Source organism: Lonchura striata, chromosome 5, assembly GCF_046129695.1.
Source record: "Lonchura striata isolate bLonStr1 chromosome 5, bLonStr1.mat, whole genome shotgun sequence".
Taxonomy (NCBI): Eukaryota; Metazoa; Chordata; class Aves; order Passeriformes; family Estrildidae; genus Lonchura; species Lonchura striata.
In genome coordinates this window covers 49,607,079-49,634,078 of record NC_134607.1, presented here as the reverse complement: position 1 = coordinate 49,634,078, position 27,000 = coordinate 49,607,079, and the positions used below count along the sequence as shown (strand labels likewise).

The window sequence follows — 27,000 nt, the reverse complement described above, 5'->3', positions numbered from 1 at the left end:
ATGGAGGTGAAATGGAGGGCATTTTTCAAACTGTCAGTTTGATAATATCTGAAAGAAACACCCTCAGGACATGTGCTCTTGTAAAACATGTGCTGTGTTTTCATGGCTCTAGATTTTTAATTAAATGCCACATATATTTGTTTTGCAAGAAGGATGGAAAAAATCAATAAGGAAAAACTCCTAAAAATTTAGAATTTCTACTTTTTTTTTTAAGCTGAAAGAAAACAAAACCAAAAGGGGTTGCATTTTAAAGACTGACAAGGAGGCTTTTATTTTTTTTGCAAAGTAACAGAAAACCTCTTTTCATATATTAGGTATTTGTAACTTTGCACAAATAAATACTGTTATAGTGTATGAGTAAAATGGAAAAAGGTTATTATAGAGCAGTCAGCATTTCATATTTAGTGATACACTGCAATAATATTTTTCATTTAATGTTCTATTTTTTAAAAAAAGTTGACAGAAAATAATCCCACATATAGAGATACTCCAAGCTACCTGATAAAAGTATTAATCCCCGGATGAAATTGCAGCATATTAACAGATACTTAGTAAGGATTGGTTTGTGATTTTATTAGTAACCAGTTACATTGAAACTTCAGTTAAGTTATTAAGATTGTTTACTTTTTAAATTTTCTAAACAGTGCTTTTGCTTTCCTTTCATTCCTGAATCTCAGGGGAACTATTTAAATCTCAGTGAAAATCCTAATTGAAATGCCACTTTCCAGCAAATGCAGAAACCAGTTGCTACTGCACTGTAAGCATACTATACCCTCCTACATATTTTTTAGTATATGAAAGTCTTCAAGACTTAAACAACTAATATTTGCCTAAAACAAAAGGTAAACAAGGCAAAAAAAAACATGCTTATGACAGAATACAAGACATTCACAAATGTGCTGCTGGTGTATTTCTATTCTCTACAGAGCACACCCTTTGGGGCTGTGGAGGGCACCCACGCTTGTCACTGTGGCTGGCTCTTAAAGGGCTGCTGGAGAGCCTGCCTTCCATCGCTGTAAGTGATCACAGATGCTCACAAACTGTGTCTCACCCAGTAATGTTTGGCCTCAATTAAAGCTCTCTATTTACTTGACAATCCCCATTGTAAGAACACTGCCTAAAACTTTGTCTTCATCAGCTGCTCCTCACAAAACAGATGGTCAGGACTAGAGAATTTTGATCTCTGTTTCCAAGGATGCCACAAAGGCCTGACCCAAATCTAGCAAGAGTACAGCATCATTTACTTACCTAAATTAAACTCAGTCTGAGCCAAATAACCTCCTCAGCAAAGTTCAGCTTCAGCAATACAGAGCTGAATCCAAGTTTTGGGGCTTTCCCTGTGGTGGGAGCAACAGCAACTTGGGATGCTACCGCTACATTAATTTTAAACTATACTCAAACATATTTACTTACAAAAAAGAGTAGTCAGAGAAAATACCCTCACCATAAAATCTGGGCAGCTACCTTATTAACCTTTGGTTTTAAACAAATACAGCTTGTTCTCCCCAAATCTTTGTGGGAATGAATATTAGCCTGGAGGATGTAAGTCTCCATTTACAGTTACAGCCCCTTGCATGGAAAGCAAGCACAGCTCAGATGTAGAAAGGAATCAAATGTCAGTTGAGAGCCCCGAGCCACCTCCAGTTTAAAGCAAGGATGAAGCTACGTTGGCCAGTTATCTGCATTAGAGAGATTAACATGAATAAACAAACTCAGCTCACCTGAAACTTTGGCCTTACCACAAGATGGGCCTAAGGTATGGAATCTAACATAAGGTTTAACACTGAAAAAGCTTACAAAAAAGCTTATGTATGTAAACTGAGGAAATGGTATTTGTGCATTTTGTCTAAAAAGATGTGAAACATACTACTCAAGAATGTGAAGTATTGTTGGGGGGCTTGTGTTTAGTCAACAGATTCTATTAAAAAAAGTTTTAAGTTACAATCAAATTTGAGAAAGGAATCTTGCAATTCTTCACCACCCAAAGATAAACCTAGCATCTGATGTATGAAACAGCGAATTCATGCAGTAATTGCTTGGGATAATGGTGTTGGGTGTCCAGGCCTCATACATGTTCTACCAAATGTATTTAATGTACACTCTTACCTAAATCTCTGCTTAATTTGGTCTCTCTTCAAACTAAAACATCCTAACTAGATTTCTAATTTACAGCTCTCAATCCATATTAAATAAAGGTGAACAGTATTAAACAATAGGCAATAATTTAAATCTTGCGTCAGAATAAGAGGCGCTTTCAAAATTTGTCAAGATATTCTGCCTTGGTCTCTTGTGTGACAGCCTTGTGTGCATGACACAAGGCAGCTCTCCTACTGACACATGTGCAAAACTGTCAGCAATATAATACTGACAAACAATGCAGGACTGGTCCAAAAAACAGAACAGTTTTTAGCTGCTCAGCACATAGAAGACGATCATAACTTTTTAAAATTACTCATGAGTGATTATGAGTCACTGAAAGGCAGTTCCTTTGGAACAATAAATTTGTAAACAAAATTGTCCTTCAGTTTGGCCCCAACAGCTCTTTAGGTCCGATTATGTACAGGAAAAATAAGAACAGCAGTGACAGAATATCAAAGTGATGTATTTGCACACAACAAGGAGAATAACTCGGAAGGTATCTGGTAAAACAAAGTAAGAAATGCTTTCTTACCTGCTTTATCCCACAATAATTTGCTATGCCGTCTACCAGCTCTGACATCACCTGCACTTCATGTGATTTCTTATTATTCATAAACTCATCTGGTTTGATACCTGCATCAGATTAGGAAAATAAATACACATTTACACAATCTGTAACAATAAGGATTTGTGATTGATCAGGAAGAAAACCCCTAATATATACTTCACTGTTTATGTTTTTTCAGGATAGTAATTTTTAATTAAAAACTCAATAATTATTACAAGAGTAAACTTCCCAACTATGGATAAATTAGCAACATTCAAAGCCCTGTAAAATTCAGGTTTTTAAAGATGTAGCATATTAAATACTTGACCAGATATTAGACAATGGTTACAACTATAAAACTGTACTATTTCTTCCTTTTCATTGAAAAATATTTATTTCTGTCTCATTTATCATGTTTACCTTTCCATAAATGAAATATAAGGGCAGGGACAATAAATAATCACATTGTATAGCTTGTTAATGCTGCAGATTTGCTGACAATATCAAGAGGGAGGTATCTGTACTAAAAGTTATGAGTGATCCTGGAAAAATTCAGATCAAGATGAACTTTTCTTTATTTACCCTATGGATTGGTTATAGAACTGTTACACCTTTATGGCAGAAAATCACTCATTTCAGCGTTGCTGAAGAATGTGTTAATGAGATGGAGTCAACCTCCATCATGGGATAACTGCTTGTGGAAGACACCAAGCACTCACTTGCTAACCTCTGTGCCACCCAGCCAAAGCAGAAGCTCAGAAGGCACTCCCCTGGGAAAAACCCACAGGGCTTCTCTTACAGGTCCAGTGCTGCAGTACACTTGGATCTAGTTAAATTGATAGTAAGTCTGTATAATGGTAGAAGAAACAGAAAATGAAATTACTGATGAGCATGCCTCTAGAAAACAGGACTTTTCTACATGACTAGGCATATTAATATCATTTCCCATTTTCTGATTTATGCACAGTATGCATTCATCTATCCAGAAACTGATCATTAGGTAAAAACCATGTTCATTTCTTGATCAGATCATGCTGGGAGCAGAGCCAAGTGTGTTACTTCTTTAAAAGAGAGTGGGGAATTGAACTGAACTCATAAGAAACCCAGTGTTTTCTCTATTTTTCCCAAACCCCAAGGGATTTGTCTATTTCTTAAACATCTGGGGTTTTTATAATAAATGGTTATGACAATACTTAAAATCTAATATAGACTCTATGAACTGACAAAAGGAAAAATAGATTAAAAGACTTAAACAATACAAATAGCAGAAACAAGTGTTTGTCATCTCATTGAAGAATCTCCTTAACTTTAAAATTGTCTGTACAGCATCCTGAAAAGCTCTTGATTTGTAAGCATATCAGGTTAAAGAAAAACAGACAGGAAAAAAAATTAAGAAGAGAAAAGGTCTCTCTTTTTGTTTATGTTTGAACATTTTTGTGTCTGGGAAGGCTCATCAGAAAAAGAAGCAGAATTGGAACGAGAAGCAACAGACATTTAACTTCTTGACAGAAATAAAAGTTGTTTTTTATCCAAAGCAGCACTGTCACTTTAGACAATGACCACATACTGCACCTTTACTCTTTTCTCTATTATGAAATCAAAAGACTGAATAGGGTAATGCTAGGTGAAGTACTATGTCAGAGAGTACTTAATCCAAATTAAGTATTTCAAGCATGGTAGAAATCCAGAACAATTACCTAACTTACAAAAGCTGAGGTTCCAGAGAGAAAAGGCATTAATTTGTTTATATCTATATATATAGTTTGTTTATCGCCGTAGCTATGAAAGCTTCTTAAGCACTTTTTGACTTCTTTCCCTGCTTTCTGCAGGATAGCACACTATTTATATTTCAGTATTTCAGCTAAGAGAAAACTATACTTTTTGGAGAAAATTACAGTTTTTGAAATAAATTTTATTTTTCCTGCTTTTTATGCAAAATTTGATAGGTTTTTACATTATTCTGAAAAACAAGCAGACATTACAAACTAATGAAAATAAATGCATCTGGGGACTATCCTGGACAACTGAAAGTTGAATAAAAAAAAAAATACTAGCTTGACTCAAACTGTGTAAATTCTTTCTGCTATCACAAAATTACTTTCTTGAAACAAATAATTATACATGTACATTTCCTTATTATCTGTACAACTGATGCAGGCAGAACAAGTACTAATTTCAAGAAACATCAGAAATTTAGAGAACCATCTCCCTTTGTGATGAAAAAAAGATGGTGTGTTTCAAATACTTTACAGAAGTAGCTTGGATATGATGGAGTAACAGAAAGCTTCATGTTACCAGTTTTAGTTGGTAATGAAATGCTGCTCATTTCCACTGGGAATCCCTAGCATGAGTACCTGTATTCTATTTGATGAACTGCTTTAACTCTGTAGTGCTATCTACAGCTACATCTTTAGCTGTGAAGCTGAGCAAATTAAAGAGAGGCTGTTTTTATACATGGCTAACACAGATTTTTTAAGACCTGCTATGGCGGGGTGCAGGGATTTCATACCCCAGAGACATGTGGAAATTCAGATACATCAGATAAAGAAGTATAAATCCATAGTCCATACCACACAACATCATCTGTACCGAAGTTTACTACAGTGATTTAACTCCATGATCCAGAGTGAGGAACTGGACAAACCATATACTCAAAAAAACCCTTCTGAGGAGAGTGATATTCCAGTACATGGAATTTAAAGATGGATTCATTAGTTTAAAATGTTCATGCTTCCCAGTTATTCCCAGGAAGGATAGCAGTGTATCTACATTAAGATCGCAAAGAAGCTAGAGAACTATGTACGTTCACAGTATGCAAACTGTGGGAATAGGCTCAAAAGTCTGTTTGTCTTAGAAGAAAACATATTAAAAACATCTGAAACACAAATGGAATTATCCTGATGCATATTTTTCAGAATATAAACAACGCCATCATAAAGTTGCTAGTTTTCTCAGACTTGTGTTTCTTTCCACTGGCATGCTTTAGCATGTCAGGGAACAAACATATCTTCTGAAATATAGAAATTAGTTCAAAATATTTAAAATAGCTCCAAGATCACAACTTTCATTAGGCAACTTGCACACTATGAATCCCTAAGTTGGTATTTTGCCTCTGACAAATGATTACCAGGAACTTAAATTAAGTTAATTTAACTGTTATTTACTGCAAATTCAGTACAAAGGTTCTGAATTATAATTCTGTTGTACACATTTGGAACATATTATATTCTTCTGAAGAAGTACAACTCAGAAGTACTGCAAAAATACAAACCCAGGCCCCAGTTACCCAACCAAGCATCACTCCTGCCACACAGAAAACAAAGTATTCAGCGATTGCCTTATTTCTGATGCTCCATCCTGCATGACAAGAAGATGAAAGAATCCTCAAAGTTTTGATTAAGAAAGTTAATCCAAGTATGAACTCAAATACAAGAAGGTAGAAGTAGAGAATTACAGAAAATTAAGAGGAACATGGGGAATGAGATACAGTAAAAATAGCTAAAAAGCTAGTGGGAAAGAAAAGCAGCATACAGTTGTCAAGGAAGAAAAAAAGGTTTTCCGATGTACTAAGGGCATAAGGAAAGAAGCCAGAAAGTAAGATGACTGCACTACAAATCATAAGGAGTATCTCAGCAATGGCATTATAGTACTGCTAAAAAAACCTAAGAAGCCAACCATGAAAAATGGCAAAATTGGAAAGAGATCACTGTAGAAAATGGGAGAGATGCACAACATTTGTATACTGGTGCTATCACTTAGGATAAGAAATGTCAGGAGTTTTAATGCATCCCAGAGATAAAAGCCACTAGGAGGCAAGGCAGGGAGCTGCTCAGTGTGTCTCTTAGAAACTAATGAGACATTTCAAAATATAGCGAACCATGAATAGCACATTTGCAGTGAAAATGACAGCAGTCCAAGTAAGGATAAATATAATCTGATTTAAATATTCTAATGGGGGTAAGAGTCCAACTTGATGCCAATGTAAAAGTGTTTAATTCAATTTCTTTAACTACAGAAAATGAAATTACTCTTGTTTTATCACATATAATTGGTATTAGTCCAAAAACACAGAATTAATAATTTTTGTTTTCTAAGACATCATATATTTGCTATATTTTAGGGTAGTAATTCTAAGAAAAACATGAGTAGCAAGAATGATTCCTGCCACTTGGGGACAACACAAAGAAAGAGAATTAGAAGGTATCTCACATAGTGATGTGCCAGCTTCTCTGTCCCATCCCCTTTAAAACTGAATCCCATGATGGGTCTATAGATACCAAATCCTCAAATTTTAGCAAGTTTTTTGTATACCATTTCCTAAACAAAGACAATAAAGAAACTATCCAAGAACAAATGAAAATGGAATTGAGGATCATGTAGGAAAAACCCTCAAACAACAAACTACCCTCCAAAACCAAAACTCACCCCTATAGTGAATAAGTAAACATTAAAATACAAATGTAAATATACCTATTGCTCCTTCATTGTCTCCTTTCAGTGCTTCAAGCACATCTTCTAATGGGGTACACACTCCAAGGTTGGACAAAGAATAATACTTAGCAGCCAGGGCAAACAAATGTACATTGATAAGCTTCTCAGAGTTTTCACAAAATGCACTGGAAAAGATGTCATCATCTGCACATAAAAGAAAAGGAAAAGATTTATGTGAGCAGTGCTTAACAGCTCTCTAACACTTCTGACAGAGAACTACAGGCAGTAAATACTTAGTATCACACACAACTGGCCATTATCTTGCTTCCCTAAGTGTGGAAACTCATTATTTTTCTTCAGCTGTATTCCCTCTGCAGAACTGAGGTAAAATTTTGCTTAGTTGGAACCAGTGTAAATGTGACAAAATCTGTTGTTTTAGCAGACCTACTTCAGTATAACTACTGTGTATCTTATTAGATTCATGAGAAAATACTTCATTTTGATATTGCTTAGTACTGAGTTTCAAAAATGTACATTTATTAGTGAAACATATCAGTATGAATAATTTATTAATTCTGAGATTGTTCTGAATTGTCTAATTCCTGTCTATTTTACATAAAACCATTTGTGAATTCTGCATAATTTTGCTAATAATTTTATATCTTTGTAATTCTTTCAATATATAAAAGGCACCCAGTCCAGCAATCAAATTGTTACAAAAATTTGGAAAGTCTCCTGGTTTGTCTTTTGTGTCATAGGTAGATTTTGAGGAAGTACATACCTAGCACGGTAGCTTTCCTGAATCTGGCATGACAATGTATACAGCTGTTTAGATTGACCTCAGCTTTAATGCTCTTAATTTCCTTGCATGACCACAATTACAGGTCATGCATATATTACAATCCACTGAAAACAGTCCCAAACCATGTTAATTTTCATTACATGACACTACAAAGGCACAAGCACAGCAAACAAATTTTGTATCTAAGAAAGAATGAATATTCTCTAAGCTATGACCAGAATTAACATGGTTTTGTTGTCTGCACAGCACTTCTTACTCCTCTCTGCTACAACATCTAAAAAGAAAGCCACATTTCTCCATAAACAACTTCCTTGTCTGAAAAAAATTGTAGTTAGTGTAGTCTTCATGAAGGATAAGATAGTAATAAGATATTACAGATGAGAAATAAAGACCACAGCTTTTAGGGAGAAGGGGCAACTTTGCTTTCCAATGTATCTTTTGTAAGATTTATCAGAGAAAGGTAAGAAAATACATGTGCTTTCACTTTTTCATCAGCTGACATAAAAAATAATTACTGTTCTTACAAATCTGACTTAACTGAAATCCAATGCAGCAATGCTTATGTTCTATAACACTCCTTAACTTCGTTATCTGGTGGAGCAACATGATAGAACTAGTAGAATCTCACACAAGATCACCCATAGTAACACTCCTACCTAACTTAAATTGTTGTTCCAGCTTGACAACTAAAAAAAAGGAACCAACTGCATTACAGCATCTGAAGTCTAACTTCAAACTACAGAATGGCAGTTGATGAACTTTTCATAATTTATGAATATTAAAAATGCTGGGTTTTTAGACACATTTCTATTCTGGATGCTCACAAGAGGAAATCTAGCTTGTCTTTAAACCAGTCAGTCTATACATTTGCAAACAAATCTTCAAAGGAAAGAAATACATGCCCCAAAGCTGGAATCACAGTACAAACAGTAATTTACAGTAAAATATGAAAATACTTAAACACAGATTTTTCTGTGCCTGTGTCAAATTTACAGCAATGACATGATAAACAAAATGCAATGTGGCAAGTGTCAGCTTTTTGATGTATTCAAATCAGTTTCTGAATCTAAAAAGAGATCTTACATTTTTCTGCAGGGTACAAGTGAAAACAAGGGTTCCATCCTTCACATGGTCATTATAACAAAATTACTTTGAACAAGGAAGAGTAATTTCTGTTTATGTTGGGTTTCAAGAGCTCTAATGTTTGGTTTCTGATCCCTAACATTATAGAATTGCAGTAATGTACTCGAATAAGCTATGGCACTACATTTCTCTCTCTCTCCTAATTTTAATACAGGCTAGCAGTGCATTAATTTGCAAATATAAGTAGATGCTTGCAGGTATCTTCACTGAAAAACTCATATTCTACTATAAAGTATTTTCATCATATGACTGGATGGACAGACACCGTGCAAGTCAAATGAGTTAAGGGATGAACCAAGAAATCAGCAAGAATATGCCCACTCCACTACAGTGCATCCTGTTAAATAGCATACTCTAAAGTCAGAAAAAAAGGGGCAATTCTTCTTTTTTTAAATTTTAATTAGCAGAAAAAATTCCTGCAGAAACCAAAGAAGAAATGTCGTATTTTAGCTGCAGCATGAAAACTTCATACTCTTCAAAAAAGATGTGCTTAATTTTAGACATAAATTGGTTTTTTGTTCCAGTAATTTCTGTATCAGATTCTGCAATATGCATTTTGAATGCAAATTATTAAATTATTATCCAATTTTGAAATCTACAAAACAATACTCTGCCTTCCTGATTTTCATGCTACTCTACAGGCCACCACTTTGGTGTTTGAATCATTCCATGGACTTTCCCATAGAAACAGGTTAGATCAGAGTAATTTTCCTTTACTGTTTTCTTTATGATGATTGCATCTGATAATTAGTTTTGTTCCAGCCTCTATTTAAATTCAGTGTTATGTCCTGTTCCTCTGAATCAGTTCTGAGTCTGACATTATCTGTCAAGAACATTAAGCCTAGCCTTTTCTCCCAACACTTTTGCTTGCTGACCAGACCACTGTCTTGTTTCCATCTGGCTCTTGAAGGTAATTCATCATCCAGTGTCTTTTCCATGCACCAATAAACTCTATGGGATTTTTCCCAAATAACTCAACCCTTTAAAAATGAGTCTTGCAGTTAAAATTTTGAAAGGTCTTCAGATCCAACAGAGAAATGCTGCTAGTGATGTAGAAATTCACAGTTCTTCCATCTATTTCTGAGTCCAAATCATTATCTTAGCCTGTCTTCTATGCCAAAAAGCACATGCTACTTTCTGTGGAGCCTTCTCTTACACTCCACACACTTTCCTGCCTCAAGTGCCATTTAACGTAGGATTTCAGAGCTAACACAATGTGACAGCTATCTACATTCCATATGCTTTGGCACGACACCGGCTTTTCTCAGCTAAGTGCTTTGTCAGAGATTTCACCTTGGATATGAAAATGATCTCTCTGCTTGGGCTCGGTCCCCCCAGATACCACCGCTTTCAGATGCTTTATCTTCATTTCTGTGCCCTGCCTGAAGAAGCATTACTGGTACGTTTCCCTCCTAGTCGGACTGCAGCGCATACAGCAGCCTAGCTGCCTTCCTCTTCAGTTACGTGAAAATTACTGAAAATATGAAGTGTTTCTTAAATAGATCTCGTCAGAAACAAAGCAGCTGCTTTCCTGTGCCAGATCCACTGACTATTACAGACACACAGGAAAGAGGCGTTTAAGCCTTTTCCAGCTGTCCTCCGCATCTCCAGTTTCAGCACTCGGAGGACTTTTAACTGTTACATCCTTCCAGTCGTGCAGGTTTGGGGTATGTTTTGTTTGATTTGGGATTTTTTCATCTTAATTGTGTTCTGTGCTCAGGCAGAGAGAAGGAATTTGACAGTTTGGAGTTTCGTTTCCAAACGAACAGGATGAAACTGACGACACGAGACCGGCGTCACGAGCGCCTCACCGCGAGCCCCGCAGCGGGATTCCCGGGCCGGCCGCGCTCGCTCCCTCCGAAGCGGGGCGGTGCGACCGCGCCCCGCGCCCCGGCCGCGCCCCGCGCCCCGGCCCCACTCACCGCACGGCGCCGCCGCGGCGCCCGAGTCCGCCGCCAGGGGGCGCGCCAGCGGCCCGGCCGCGCGCAGCGCCTCGAGCACGGCGTCGGGGCGCGGCGCCACGAGGCGCTGCCAGAGCCCGCGCGTGAAGAACTCCACGGTGTGCGCGCGGCACAGCGGCAGCGCGCGCCGCACGAACCGCGCCGCGCGCCGCAGCGCCCGCGCCGCCGCCGCCGGCGCGGGCTGGGCCGGGAGCGCGCGCGACGGCCGCGACATGGCCCCGCGCGCGGCCCGTCGGGCCCCGCCGCGCGGCTCGGTGACGTCAGCTCGGCGCCGGAAGCGCGATGGCGGCGGCGAGGCGCCAGGGGCCCGGGCCGGCGGCGGGCGCGGCGGCCCGCGGGCCCGGCCGAAAGCGGCGCTGGAGGCCCGTCCTGCTGCGCAGCGTTGTCGGCAGCGTCCAGGAGGGTGAGTCGGGGCCGCCGAAGGAAGCCCGACTCCTTGGCCCAGCTGCGAGCCGGCTCGACCCGAACGTCCAGCGGGGATTGGGCTGGCCGGGCCCGCAGCCCCGCCTCGCCCCCGGTGTTGGCGGCCCTGCACTCGGGATGAGGGTGCCGGACCGGCCGCGGCGGCCTGTGTGAGCTGGAGCTCCCGGGGCTCGGATGGCAGCCCCTGAGCCGTGTGGCGATGGTTTTCGGGTTTAGCGCTCGCTTTGGGTTTTCTGGATAGTAAAACGTACATTTAAAAAGGAAGCGTGTTTGAGAAAACGTTCGGGTTATTGGTAGGTAGCTGTGCAGATGTAAAAATGAGTAGGAAAGAGAGCGTAGGCTTCAGCAGCACTTTGCTGAAATGGCTGCTTTGGAGAAAAAAGGAAAAGTTGGAATTAATTTGACTTCCCTTTAGAAACTGTTTTGTTAGCGAATATTATGAAAGTCAGTGGATCCTTAGACTAATGCAATAAAAAATAAGCCATTAGGAAAAAAGTTTGTTTAATGTCAACTTTGGTAAGTTTTCTTTAATGGTCGAGACTGAAACAGCCAATGTCTGAATTTTCCTTTAAGCAGAAATAATTATATGATGTTTTTGTAGAAAAACACTTCTGGACATATGTAGAAGGAAAGTTGTAGCAATAAATGCTCTTTAAGTGAAAAGACATAGTGGATTATTAATACAGAGTGATAGGACGATTTAGTGACTTTTTGCTGTGTGTCACAGCTGCTGCACACTCCTGCTGTTGCCAGCATTATTACCAGTGTTCTCTTGAGATTGCCTTTAGGAGCTTATTTTCAAATCTGTTTTCATATTGCTTTACAAGCTGTCAAAAGTAGGAGTGGAGTGAAATGTTAATACATCTTCTCACTGGATTCAAAAAACACTGGCAAAGGTGCAGAGTGGTGAGTGGGCATTAAGTAGCAGTATTTGCAATGCTCTCTCGGGGGCTTAGGCAGTAATTTTCAGTAAATCTGTGCAAGCTCCAGTGTTGCAGTAGGGAACAACCTAATCATAGTGGTTCTTTCCTTGAACTTATGACTGATCCTTATTGAAATTGCCACATGTAGTGGCTTTTTTCAGTTTGGGAGAAAACAGATGGAGAGGGGCCTGACAACAGTTGGATGGTTTGGTACTATTTTAGTGCAGGTGTATTTAACTCCCTTTTACTTGTGCTTTCAGGACGAGGATTTGCATTTCGGAGGAAACAAAAGATTGAACGACAGTACAGGAAATTACTGAAAAAGAGAAGACAAGTGCATTCACAACAGGATGATCAGTTTACAGATACCTATCCAGAGCACTTGAAACATCTTTACCTTGCAGAGGAAGAGAAGCTTAAGAAGAGGCGCAGGACTCCAAATGATTCAGTGTCATCAGAAGAAAAGCTTAATAATGCCGCAGAGTAAGTTTTCAAAGTGTATTTTTAAAAATATAATTCTTTCCCTTGCTAAAGAAATATTTTAGATCTTAACAGTTCACGTGGACTTTGGTGATTTGCTTTACTAAAAATTCTGTTATGTCTTAAATATTCTTTCTTGCTTGTTAGAAAAATAAACGGCAGTGTAAGGGTTTTGTACTTGAGACACTGAGACATCATTGCACAGTATGGCCACCAGATGGAGATGAGAATAAAGGAAAAAAATTTTCTTGTTTTTCCATGAGAGTGGTATTTCTAAATGATTGTTCTCTCTGCAGTTGCTTCCATGTGTTGGAGCTAGAAAGAGAGAATGCAGCTCTAAGCTAGTATGTTCAGGTTTTCTAGCTCTGAGGGGCTTGAATCGTGGGGAAAGCTCCTTTAGGCAGTCTTTAAGCTTCAGGAAACATCCATGTGAAGCTACAGCGGATGAGGTGTGTGTGTTACTAACAGTCATGTGCACTCTGGTCTTGGGTACGTTTGGCATTGAAGAAGTTTAGTTTATTATGTTTTCTTGCTGACTGCTCATGCATGGCCTCACATGGTGTTGGGTATCATGTAAGAGTGGTTCAAACAATCTAGTCAGTGTAGAAGGGTAAGTGTTCTGAAACTGGTGTTATAAATGAGAATTTATTCAGCCAGATTAAAAATAAAAATAATTTTATTAGCGGTCAAATTCTATCTAGCCAGCCACGGAAAAAGATGGTGCCGAGCCCGGGGTCAGCCCTGGGTGTGCAACAAGGAGTCAGCCTCAGGAGAGGTTTTCCCCTATGCCCACACACCTCTATCCTGGCACAAGCGGTTTTTATAGGGAAAATTTCGCCTGAGGCCAAGATTTCAGCAATCAGTCTTTTCTTCTATTCAGAGTCCATAGGTTAATAAGATTTTCTTTTTTTGGTGATGAGGAGGAATAATTCAGTGTCCGGAGTAGGTGAACCCTGATGAGATTTTACAGGAAGGCTGCATTCACATGTATCTGTCTGAGGATTTCCATTATATCCATCTCGGGCCATTCATGCGATGATCAGCACTGATGATCAACACCTGGAGTCCAGACATGGCCCATCTCCTGGCCGAGCCACATCCTTTTACTTGTAAATCGGTTTCCAATATACACCCAGTCTTGCCTGCAAGGGGGGGGGGGGGGGAACTAATACAACGGGCATAATCTAACAAGTATCCAATATTACATATTTCATACAAGGAATGGCACGAATTATATTTGCTACACATAACACTGGTATTTGTAGTTAACTTCACTGACAAAAGCAGTGGAAGACTGCTGTGATTCTGCAGTGGCTGTAGGATCTATGGTTATGTCTGTTTGATGATATTCAGTGTCTCAAGGACATGTATTTTTTCCTCCAGGTCAGTTGGGACTCAAGAGAAGGTTAGAAATAAAACGTCCAATCAGAAGGCAAAAGAAGACTATGAGAAAATAAAGGCTGAGCATGCTAGAAAGAAAGAGGTAAATCTTACACAGAGTACTTTCTTGATTTTAAACAAGATCTAGATTAATAGCATTTCTACTGCTCAGTCTTCCATCTGAAGCCAGGGAAGACCATAGGAGATATTGGAACGCTTTCAGTTTTTTTCAGTTTGACAGTGGTATTCAGGCACACAGGCATTCAAAAGATGATTCTCTTTGTTCTTACTATTTTTATCTTGCAGTTGCCCATAGCAGGATTTTATTATGTCAGTTGGTACATGAAGAAAAGCTTAGAGCTTGATCTGCATACCCCAGTGGATTATATTAGACCTGTTAAATTTTGTAAAAGGGGAAGTAATAACAATACCATCATCTCGATGAAAAATTAAATACCCATCCTGTTTCTTAAGGCATTATCATAATGCAGTCTTCATTTTACCTTTTTATGTACTTTGACCAACAGTGAAACAAATTTAATAGCATCCACAATCAAAATTTTTGTCATTCCCTTCATTTGAGTTTAATTTGAATTATTTTTACAGGACATATTGTAATATCATCACTGTAGATTAGCTCACTTGAACTATTCATTTGAGAGGTCCTTAATAAACTAGTTTTTTTTTTTTTCTCCAGGACATTGTTTCTTGCACTGTAAAATCACACACAGTGTAACACTGTAGAAGTTGTGCAACTTCCTGGTGACATACTAAATTTCAGTAGCTACTATATAAGTGTCGAATATATAGCTGTATAAAAGATACTGTTTCTTCAGCTGTATTTAGTTTTAATGAGCTGATCTGTGATTCTGGGTGAGTTAGGTGGTTATTCTGCTGGTGGCTGCTTTTTTGCATATTAGCTAGAGATTGTGTCAAAAGAAATTAACGTTATGACCAGCTTATTTAGAGAAGATGGGAACAAGCAGAACCCTAGCAAGACTGCAGGGAGTTCTCTTTGAGCAGCACATAGGAATTGCCTGAGTACAGATGTTAGCATTTTTTGTTTTGTTAAAGATAATTAGGCAAAACAGGAGCTAAGTGCCCCAGTAACAGTAATCATTTAGGTGGAGTACTTGAGTGGAGCATGAGGAAAAAGTAAAGTATGTACTTCATTCTACATTGTCATGTATATTAGCAAACACTGGATTTACTATTATTTATTTTGGGAAGAGAAATAAGCGTAAAGACACAATTTTTGCCTCCTCAAAGGCCTTTTTTGGCCAAAAAAAAAGCGCTAGTATTTAGTAAAGATCAGAAAAAATATGAAGGTCGGTAGCAACTCTGTAAGATGAATGTTCTTGATTTGAAGTAAGCATTTGGCTGGTAGCTTGACTGGATGTTGTTTACAAGAATATGCTGAACAGCAGAAAAATTATTAGATATGAAGTGAATTACAGAAAAATTAGAGCTGATGCTGCTCTTTTTTTTTAAAACAGGAATAAATTTTATTAGTCATTATGGTAAAATAAGTCAAAGATTCTGTATAGAGAGAGGTGTATCTCTTTATCTGTACATATTTTGTGCATATGTGTGTTTATTTGATTGTTTGGGGTTTTTTCCTGAGATTTTCAGATTTCTGTATAGAAATCTTTTATTGAGTTATGTCCTGTAAATTTTATATCGGAGATCAATTCTTACTAGTTTTTGTACATCACTGAAGCCATCTATGCTGTGGAAAACAAAAATATGATCTACAAATTATCATCTGTTCAGGCATTCTGCAGAAATGCTTGCCTATGAGATCAGCATGGCACTGCATTTCAAAGAATAAGCTTTATGAGAAGAAATTACCCAAGTGAACTGGAACAGTCTTTCAGTCTGATTTGTGATGTCTTGCATATTTTGGTAGGACATGATATAAGTGAAGTAAGCTAGTGTTCTGGGTTGTGGATGTTTGCCCAAATTACTGAGTAACATTACAACACTGGAGAAGGGGGTGTGAGATGTTGGATAAAATCTGAAAATGACAATGTGGTGATTATCTGTATAATGTTGATAGTCCATCCATGTATCGTTAACACTCCATTAGTACTTTGGTTGCATGTGTGCTTCATGGAAAGTTTTACATGTAGAATTTTGATTAGAGTTCATAGTTTTGTTCCATCTCAAAAGTAAAGATAAGAGTCTGTGTTGCTTTAAAGAGAACAGGTCACTAGTAGTCTGGTCTGGATTAATTTCCCTTACATAATGTTGTCCTAGTATCACAAATATGCCCAACGCATGGTCTAGATAGGTCCCATATCCTATCAGCCTGTTCCATGCAGAAGTGTCTAATATCCAAACACATCTGGATTGGCAAGATATTCACATAGGAGCTGCTGAATCACCTTTTTCTTTCTTGCACTCAGGAGGAGAAAGTGGGGTTTTTCATTTAAGGAGAGTAGTGAAGGAGCACATTTCACAGAAAGGAAGTAGTATACATTGCACCAGCAAACCTTATTGTAGGATGTTCTGCTGAAGAAAGCTTGGTTCTTATCTTAAAGCTTGAGGCTGTATAATTTGTTCTGATTGCAGTATGTGCTAAAAGAACATCCTGATTCAGCTTTAGAGAAATGGTGTTTCTGTTGGCAGTACAATACCTAATTGCCAGTACCTATACAAAAATGAATTCTATTGCTTGTAAATAGCCTCACAGTCACAGAAGGTTTGTAATTGTTTCATAATCTTACATATTTATTTAATTTCAGGAAGCAGAAAAAAGAAAACAACAAAGAGAAGAAGCTCAACGTTTGTACAAGAAAAAGAAGATGGAAGCTTATAAAATACTGAGTAAGAAGACAAAGAAAGGACAGCCAAATCTAAATCTACAAGTAGAATTTCTTCTTCAGAAAATACAGCAAAATACATAACCCCTGCATATAGCTGCAGACATTTTATTAAATTACTTCTAATAAATAATGTCTTTTTGCTCTGTATTACTTTTGTTATTGCCTTTATTTATCTCATTAGTCCAGTAATGATATATTAATCCTGAAAATATGTATTTTATGCTGAGAGTGAAAGGGATCTGGTACCTTGAAAATAAATGGTCTGTATTTCTGAACTTAAATTCTATTAGGTGTGTGACATCTTGAATTCAAAATAATAGGCTGTAGCACCATTTGACCATGAATCTAATACTTCCTGCAATTGTGACTACTAAAATTGCACTCACTTGGGAGCATTAAAATGATGTATGTGATGCATTTGCTATCGCAGCAGCTGCAAGTTCGAGGAACATGTTTTGTGTACTCTTGGATAGGTTTGGCACATGAAGACAAAGTACATATAATATACTTGGATGGCTATTATTTCTCATTCTCCACAAGGAGTAAAATTTGCCAAAGGTCCAAAAGTGGTTTGGATGTAAAGATCTTGGAAAAATAATTGTTGGCCCATTCATAAAGCTGCTTTGTAACTTGTAACATTAATTGCTCTATCTTTTGTGTATAGCGTTGTCATAAAATTTGCTTTCTTCTATGTAGCTTTTAATTAGTAGCAATTTGGATCAATGTTTTCAAGTCTGGATTTATTTATTTTCCCCAAAAGAGAGGTAGTCCCCACATTTGTGTCTTTTAGTATCTTGCCATCAACCCAGTCATTTGTCTTTTGAGAAACCATAGTTGAGGATCCCACTTTGTGAATGAAAGGAAAAAAGTTATCAACTAAACTGACAATGCTTAGTTGTCAACACTCTTGCTCACTAGAAAATGTGTGTGCTGGTTTTGGCTGGGGTAGAGTTAATTGTCTTCACAGTGGCTGGTACAGGGCTGCGTTTTGGATTTTGTGCTGAGCATTGTGTTGATAGTGGAAGCTTCTGTTACTGCTGAGCAGGGCTCAAACAGAGCCAAGGCCTTCATGCTGCCACACTGGCATGGAGGCTGGGGGTGCCTGGGAGGCTGGGAGGAGAAACAGTCAGGACAGCTGACCCCAGCTGGCCAAAGGGGTATTGCCATGTAGGGAAAGGTATGAAACACAACAGTGATTTCTCTCTGACACACTTTTTTTTTTTTTTTTTTTTGAACAATGATGATTTTCTAGAAGGTAGGTTTTGTTTTTTTTTTCATTTTTTCTTTTTTTTGCTCTTTTGCTGTCTTGCTTTTTCTTTTTTTTCTTTTTTTTTCTATGATAGAATGAAGTACAAGGAATTGCCAATAGCTGAAAGAAAATACACACTCTACAGTTGATGACACATCACTTGAATCTAAAAGTCAAATGCTGGAATAGAACTAGAAATTGTTCTCATGTTCAGTGCTTAAAAAAATTAATACACTACATTTTCAGTCAGTGCTCAACACAAAGCAGTTACACATTGCTTAGATTGCTTTAAGAAGAGTCAGGTGGTGAAAGATATGGGAGAATGATATAATGCTAGATTATGGAAAAAAATTTTTTATCATTCAGTTGTTAATATTTCCATTCAATTTACTTTATTGTCCAGTTAAGTTAGATCAAATACAATGTTGAATAAGTAAATACACTTCTTTTTAAAATAGAATACTAAATTACATGCTTAACAATGAATTTTTAAATTTGTTGTCAGTTTCAAGGACCACTTGTAGACTTGTTTATAAAAGTATCCACCAGAATAGTCAGGCTGCTGCTGTTAAGTGCTTCTTTCCCCAAGAGTTCCGTATGCTAATTGAGTGTTTATATTAAACAGTCTTCAGGCTGATGTATTTCATGCTTCCTACCTACACCAGTTTTGGGTTGCTCCTGGTGACAGGATTGCTGTATTTCAGTTGAGAATTTTCCAGGGAGGAATGGAAGAAGCTGCCCTCCACGGAGAGCTGTCTCATTGGCAGAAAATTCATGTCGTTGGCATGTAGGATATGAACTCTGCTTTTGGTATGCACACAGTATAGCTGATCTGGCCAAGACTCATCAGATTTATGGCAGGAAGCTTTGCTACTGCTCTGCACGGATGCTGAGCATTTGAAGTTTCTAGAAATGTTACATGTTTACATACATGGCACAAAATCAGCTTTCTCAGCATCCCTGAGTATTGGTAGGATATCTTCCAAGTCTGCATCCACACTACTGCATATTCAACAGTTATGTGAAAACATTTGGTCATCAAACTTCATCAGGCAATGCTCTCTGATACAAAAAGTCCAAACATCCAATATTTAATAATACTATTTTTTAAATAAAATAAAGCCAACCTTATTTTTTCATAAATGTAGTTCCCTTTAATTTGGGGTGTCTTTTCGGTTTGCATCTTATTTTCTGATGATAATTAAAAATCTTTCAGCATTCCACACTTAGAATCAAGGAGCATATATCTGCTGGAGGCAGTGTTTCCTCACCCTATAAAATGTGATATGTTATATTTTGTATTCCACTGTAATCATTAATGAATGATGATGACATATTTCTCTGAGATGACAAAATGTCATCTCAGAGAAATATGTTAAAACATTTGCTTGTGAATATGGCACAAACATTTAATTTTCCAAATACAATACAGTTAAAGGTTTTTATAATGCTTTTTGATTTCTCAAAATGGTCCATTCTGTAGAAATTATAGATATAAAAAGTATGAATCCATTTTGTGTTAACATTTTAACTGATATTCAAGGTTTTTTTCCCTCCTATTTATTTATGGTGGGGTTTTATATTTTGTTCCATATAGATAATATAAATAAATCTGTTATCTTCAGTGGAAAATGGTGTTTGAGTTTAATGAGGTAGACAGGGTTCCTTTTAAAGTAATCTGGTATGCATTAAAATACATTTAGCAGTTGATAAACCAGCAGACATTAAAATATCAATGTATTTGAGGTGTATTTTTTGCAATTATTGTATAGGTGTCAATATTGCACCGCTGGTCTGAAAACACAGAACCAGTTAATATGCACTGTGCTCAAGATTAAAACAAAGGGGATATAATTTACACACCCATATCTTCACAGACTGATCTGTAAACACTGGTCTGATTTTTAGGCAGTATCTTATCACTTTTTATTTTAAAATGATGCCTTGTTGTCCTGGTGGTAGTAAGTACTATTGCCAATATTATTTTAAAACCAATCTTTATAGATATATATAGATAGATAGATAGATAGATAGATAGATAGATATAGATATCATTTTGTGGTAATTTCAGTTGCTGAATGTTCAAGTATATGAGCTGCTGCTCCCCAATCCATACAGTAATCTGCTCTGAAGGCAGTGGAGATATGCTGATAAATTGCCTTTGCACTAGGAGCAATAAATCACGCCAAAACTTACAAACGCTTTGTATTTAACAAATATTTTCTTTGGGAGTACAGAAAGGGTACAAAACACAGTTACAACATACACAGGAACAACTTCCACTTCTGCATCACACTTTGTATTAGAGCATGTTGTCCAATTTTCAGTTGCATGGGTGGGGACAGGGCAGCTCTTCCAGCCCAAGCCCTGATATCCTGTATCTGTTCAGAAGAAGCACACCTAGGAATGGGCTGCACTGTCAATCAGTGGGGCCTAAGCACACTCTTGATGTTAATCATATAAAGGGGAAGCAAAAGGAAAATTAAAAAGCTACCTCATTGTTCCTCTGACGTCTTCTCTTGTTAGCTTGGGTTTTTTTACCTTAAATTGCAACCAAAGCCGTATTAATTTCTGGCAGAGTGATTTTCTTTTCTCTTTTTTTTTTTTTTTTTTTTTTTTTTTTTTTTTTTTTTTTTAAGAAGAAGAATCAGAATAGGCTCATAGGATCTGGGGAACTACAGGTCTCACAGTTTGACCTTGATGCCAGGGAAGGTCATGGAGCAGATCATCCTGACTGCCATCACACATCAACAATCAGGTGCGGGACAACCAGGAGATAAGGCCCAGCCAGCATGGGAGTATGAGAAGCAGGTGCTGCTTGACCAATCCCACTCTGTGCTAAAGTGATGTGCTTAGTGGATAATGGAAAAAGCGTGGGTGTTAACTTCCTCAACTTTAGCAAAGCCTTCGACACTGCCTGAAGGGAGGCTGTAGCCAGATGGGGGTCAGCCTCTTCTCCCAGGTGACAGGGCAAGAGGAAATCATGCCTCAAGTTGCACCAGGCATCTTTAGACTGGATATTAGGAAACATTTCTACACTGAAAGAAATTTTTCACTAAAGTTTCAAATTTCAAGTAAATTCTGAATATTGCTTGTACCTTCAGCATTCACAACTGAAGAAAGCCTAATGATTTTGATTAGAAGATAGACCTACAGTTAATTTTCTGTATAAAATGAAAATGAGTATTGCTTGCCAAATTCCTTGATTCTGAAAGGTACAGGTATTCTATAAAAGTAAGATATAGTAATAACTTTGACACTAAGACAATTTTTAAATATTTTTAACTTTCTGGAGATTCTTGGGTTGTATTGTAAACTCTTTTAAAATAGATAATTGCCTTCCTTGGATTTGGATTCACAAATCAAAAACACTGGTATGGTGAAGTTTGGATATTTACTATTTAAGAAAAAGCTCATAACTGAAAACCAAGGAAAGGCAAAAAACCTGATCAGAAGTGAGCTTAACCTGAAACCATAATGTATAGGTAAGATTCTTTCCATTTCCCTAGAATGTCATTTGGCAAATGTGAAATTAAGCTATCTCAGACCTTTAGCACCTGTAAAAATCCACAACATCATGAAACAAAACAAACAAACAAACAAACAAAACTGCATCTCTTCCAAAAAGCAGGAATAGCTAGAAGCATCTTTGTCTGTCAGTTTCTATTAGGTATCTCTCAAAACAGTGCAGTCTCCTAGAAAATTATGCACTTGATACAGAAATGATTCTTTGTCCTGTGGTATAAGAAATGTAAGAACAGAAGATTAGTGTATGACTTCTTTGCAGATTGAATTACTATCTAATATGTTTGGGCTATTATTCCTACTCCACCAAAATCTAATTTGTACACAAGACTGCAAATTTTCTTATCTGTTAAAAGTTGCAGATTAATTACAGGCTGAAAAGCTTTTAATTATCCTTTAATTTAATTGTCTTTTGGTTTCAGTTCTATGGGTAGTATTAGTAAATTGTAAACAGATCTCTGCAGAGAGTAGCAGAGTTATTGTATGGGAAAGAGGTTTATTCTAGGGTGGTTTTGGTATTAGAAATAAGGAAGATATTGTCATTAAAGTGGTGGGGTATCAGAAAAGTGTATTTTTTATTTATTAGTCTGGAATAGAAGAAGGGATCTTGTTCTTCTTCCTGGCTTGGCATTAGAGTGGTTCCCTAAGATGTGTTTTTCTTCTTTGATATATTAAATGTGCACTTCCTTGTAAGTTTATTTCTTTAAATGTATAGTGACACACCACAGTATAGTTGGAGGCCTGACAGAAAAGAAAGGAATGGAAAGAAAAGGCAATTGGAGAACTGGCAAGAACCATGTGTTTCTTACTGTAAACAATATTCAGTTGATATGGACCAGTTTTACAAAACCAGTGCATATAACTGAAATACCATATGTAATTTAGCAGAGAAGTTGACATCAACAGAACTCATTTTGTTATAAGCTCTTTAGGATATATATACAGGATTGTTCTTCCAGTTTAAGGCAGGGGTGCCATTGCAAATCAATAAATAATTTCTGTTGGAAAGAAAAAAATGTAGAAAATACTTTTCCTTAGTTTAAGTTAAGTTTATGGAAAAGGAGTACGATTAAGTAAAGGCTTATTTATAATCACAAGCTGGTGTTGTTATGTGATTCTAATTAATTTTAAAAATTAAAACTAATTTCAGATTTTTAGTATTAAAAACCCCACTTTGAAATTTAAGTTTTTCTCTGGTGACAACTGGAATTGGATGATTGCCAATTACAATTTCTGTAGCAGTGGGAAACATATTATGGAAGCAACCTTAAAATATTTTTAAAGATCTCACATTTGTGGTTATCTAGCTGCAGAAAGTAATATCAAGTACCTGTCTACATTTCAGCTGAGCCACTCTACATAAAAGATGGAAAGAAATCACACCACCAATGTTGCTGCTGGTACTGTGTGTGTGTGCATGCACTTTTTAGGATCCATTTTTGTTCTTGGTTAAGAAAAGCCCACTGGGTGGAGGCATGGAGCTAAATTTCATCAGGACACAGCAATTTGTAGATTAATAAATGTAAAAAAAGGAAGGGACATTGAGAACAAAACCCAGCAGCCCTGCTTAATGAAGTCTTTAAGACTTGCTAGATATTTGAAGTTGTGCGCATCTTCCTTAAAATTTCCTGATTGTAACTTAGAACTATGTCTGCATTAGAGAATCAGTGTAAAACTTTTTCTAATTGCTCAGATGTATCCCTTAGTTTTAATTTTATGCTGTTCTCTTAAAATTTTGGCCATATCCTGCCAGTTACACAAACAATATTTTAACAATTGCATATATATTTATCCATCTTGAACTACTTAGAAGGAGCCCTGAAGTCTTGTGGTATAGAATCTGCTTCAGTATTTTTTTTTTACTCTTCTGAGAGCTAATTGCCAGTTTATCAACATTTTTCTCTTAATAGGGGCATGAAAGCTGAGCAAGACTAACCGTTCTACAAACCATTTTGCATTGTACACCTTTTTTACTAATACATTATACTCTTACCCAATGCTAACTAAGAGTCTTGAAGTGGCATGAAGGCCACAATCCCTCATTTCCCACTTGCTGCCCCAGTAATAGTATCAGCAAACAACCCTTCTTGCAGCAGAAAATAATCACAATTCCATAGCTTCCCTGGGCTTCACTTTCTCCTGCAAATGCTAGCAGCTGTGACTGAGCATTGTGGTGGTCCCAGTGTCACAGGCAGCTCAAATACTTTTAGCCATGTGAGCTCCTATTTTAGAGGGGCAATCCAAAATGCCACAGGGGATGAGCCTGCATCCCCCTGTAGTGATTTGCTGGAGGAGTTGCTTCAGCAGGGTCAGTGACCTTGCAGACAGAATTGGGAAGAATGGCCAAAAGCTAATTATTGACATCCATTACATACGTACAGAGAGATTGTTAATGGAGCACTGTGGGGCACTGGGATTTGATAATCTCTGCCTAATCTTCTTTTCTGGGCCTTGGACACAATTTCAGCCCAGGACCTCTATCTGTCAGCTGCAATGGCGGTGGCATCTGTCATTGACTGTTCTTCTGTTGATGTCTCTCAAAGCAACTTTGTATAAAGTCTTTTCTGCAGAACTGTGTGGGAAGAAAAAGCAAAGTGAAATGAGATCTAGTTAGAGTTTTGACAAATATCCACATAGTTCTAGTTAGTGGAGGCAGAAGTACCACAAGGCCAGGCTTTATAATTTTGTCTATAGGTGCCTATTCTGTGCTCCTTGTTCCCGGGAAATGCTTGTAGTAAGTCTCCAGAGGAATTACAATTACTAAGTGGAGTCTTGGCAAGTATTGGCCCATCTGTGAGACAAATCAGTGCCCCAAGGTCAACCCATGTGATGCTGTGCTGCTTCAATGCTGTTATAATCCCTTTTGGACAGGTTCACTTGGGCATCTTCAGCCAGGCATGAAGACAGCCTGAAGTCAGGATAGATGCACCTTCAAAGTAAAAAAGTAAAAATTTATTATTTAACATAAAAGAGATAGCTAGGAATGAGCTGCTAGTCTAAACAACAGCATGCCCACCACCTCTGGCATGAAAAACCTTGGCAGACACTCTGGAATCAGTCAGAAGGATGAAGGGTTGGACACCACCACATATCCTCACTTCTTCAGTGTGCTGTCTGCCACCAGCAGCATCAACACTGACAACACTGCCAGCTTGACCCAATGCTTCACAGCTCATTCCAAATTAAACAGACCATCCTGACTAACCTCCCTATTTTCGCATCAGGCCTTTTCATATTTTCATGCTGGTATTTTCTCTCTTGTATCTTTGAGCTACTATTGATACTGTATCAATAATAGTACCCCCTCGAAGAGAATTTTGTTTCTTCTGTCACTTTACAGACCTTCTCACAGCACTTTAATGGCAGTCTGAGCCCAGGTTACTCTACTGTGTCACATGAGACCTGAGCCCTAGGTGACCAGTTGGCAGGGGAGAGTAAGGGCAGCGTTCAGGTGGGGTTACAGCAGGAAGGTTTCAGCCTATCCACTGACCCAAGGATTGATGTGCAGGAGTTCCTTCATCTGGAGAATTGACTTCCAGCATTACTGGTTCTGTTGCTTTTAACAATGCTATGTAAAGTACAAAAAACTTGGTCATGGAAGCAGTGCTTTCATCCGGGTCAGGATGCCCTCAGAGTCAGGAGTGGATCATGTTGACGTGGGGCCAGCTCCTTCTAACCCGGGTCCAGGACTCCCATTTGTCCCTGCCCCTATTTGCCTGTTCCTCTTGCCTGTCTAGGTCTGAATCCAAGTCCTGCCTCTGCCTTTGAGCATGGCAGTTGGTATCCTCAGTTTTGTGCCCAGGTTAATAATAAATATGTCCGACAAAACAGGACAGACCCTTATGTTATTCCACTTTTCACTGGCTCCAACTAGCAACCCATGATCCTCTGAGTGCAGTCATCCAGTAAGTTCTTAGCAATCTTGTAACCTGTTAAATAATTTTTTTTAAAATGGTAAATAAATACACATTGTATCCCATTTTCCTTTTTCCCCAAGTAGCAAGTAGAAATATTTATTGAAAATTTAGGCCATTTATGATTTTTAATCAGTTTCTGCTGAAATAGAATTGATAGGATTCCTTCTGTCCTAAATAGAGCTTAAATTAATTTTATTTTCCTTACTGTCTGCTATAGAGTTCCATTGTTATCCTTTAATTTCCTCTATTGATTTTCTACAGTTTCTTATTGATATTCATTTTGCTATTCTTCTTTGTTTCTGCTCTCTTGAACATAAAAAGGATTTTTTTTATTAAACTGTGCAACCCTGTGATGTATATATGTAATAAAAATGGAAATGTAGAAGTACTAATTTATGTACATAAATTCAGCTAATTTAGTATTATTCAAAAAATGAGCATCATAAAGAGGCAAAGATACTCCATATAAAAATAGCAATAGCTGTTATATTTGCAATGCCTAACAATCCTGAAGTATGAGAATATTTTCACAAGTATTTTATCCTGTTTTCTAAAATAATCTATGTCATCTTGTATGTATAGCTTCTAAGGGGGAAAAAATAAGCCTTTCCACTGAAGATTTTAAACTCAATGTTATCAGCTGTACCAAGATTATTCTAAAAGTCTTATATAATTATTTTGAAAATAACTTCATTCAGATCAGTAATACTTGGTCTTATCATTCCCTCTGACAGATGATGAGTGATCTCACAGAATTATAAATTTTTGTAGCTCAGTTACAGTGAACATGTCTCAATTGTATTTCAATTATACTTGTTATTTATAAATTACATACTGGGGAATAATACTTGAAAACTACTGACTCTGGCATACACTTCAATGCAGGCATCTCTTTATTTTAACAAATAATACAATGTTATTACAATATAAGGTTGTAAAATAGCTAGACAGCTTCTTTATGACTTTGGATACTTTTGTCTTGTGGATTTGTGATGAACTAAGCCAATCCAAATTTACAAGAGAAAGTACCCTTGTGCATTTATGCAGATTTTTTCCTGACTGTTACTCTCCCAAGAGTACATGTGTAGTATATATAAGTTGTGGCAACTTACAAATTTGATTTCTCTTGTGAGTTTTATGGGTAAATGGATGTTTTCCAAGTAAAATAATTACTGAGAGCTTGTTTACATAATATGATTGACAAATACCTCAGTACAATTACTCACATACCGTGAAAAAATTCCTGGGGAAA

General features: G+C 37.5%; 2 protein-coding genes across 2 annotated transcripts in view; one reads left to right on the top strand and one right to left on the bottom strand.

Moving 5' to 3' along the window:
- The window catches only part of METTL25 (methyltransferase like 25), a gene marked incomplete at its 5' end in the record, with an annotated part of 45,926 nt that extends 34,686 nt beyond the window's left edge, over positions 1–11,240 (bottom strand). Inside the window, 3 exons of the mRNA XM_021527925.3 lie at positions 2,672–2,772; positions 7,157–7,321; positions 10,985–11,240. Of these exons, the coding sequence (XP_021383600.2) occupies positions 2,672–2,772; positions 7,157–7,321; positions 10,985–11,240 (522 nt within the window). The remainder of the gene's footprint in view (positions 1–2,671; positions 2,773–7,156; positions 7,322–10,984) is intronic.
- Positions 11,241–11,305: 65 nt separating this feature from the next.
- On the top strand, positions 11,306–17,204 carry CCDC59 (coiled-coil domain containing 59). The gene is made up of 4 exons (XM_021528072.2): positions 11,306–11,426; positions 12,630–12,852; positions 14,233–14,332; positions 16,977–17,204. The coding sequence occupies exons 1-4, from the start codon at positions 11,306–11,308 to the stop codon at positions 17,136–17,138; spliced, it is 606 nt and encodes a 201-aa protein (XP_021383747.2). The 3' UTR covers positions 17,139–17,204.
- The last annotated feature ends 9,796 nt before the right edge of the window (positions 17,205–27,000 follow it).

Bases quoted from the DNA above. Each gene is read 5' to 3' on its own strand.
- CCDC59 (XM_021528072.2), top strand. From the start codon at position 11,306: ATGGCGGCGGCGAGGCGCCAGGGGCCCGGGCCGGCGGCGGGCGCGGCG. The intron at 11,427-12,629 runs GTGAGTCGGGGC...TTGTGCTTTCAG, and splicing joins TGTCGGCAGCGTCCAGGAGG to GACGAGGATTTGCATTTCGG. The intron at 12,853-14,232 runs GTAAGTTTTCAA...TTTTTCCTCCAG, and splicing joins AAGCTTAATAATGCCGCAGA to GTCAGTTGGGACTCAAGAGA.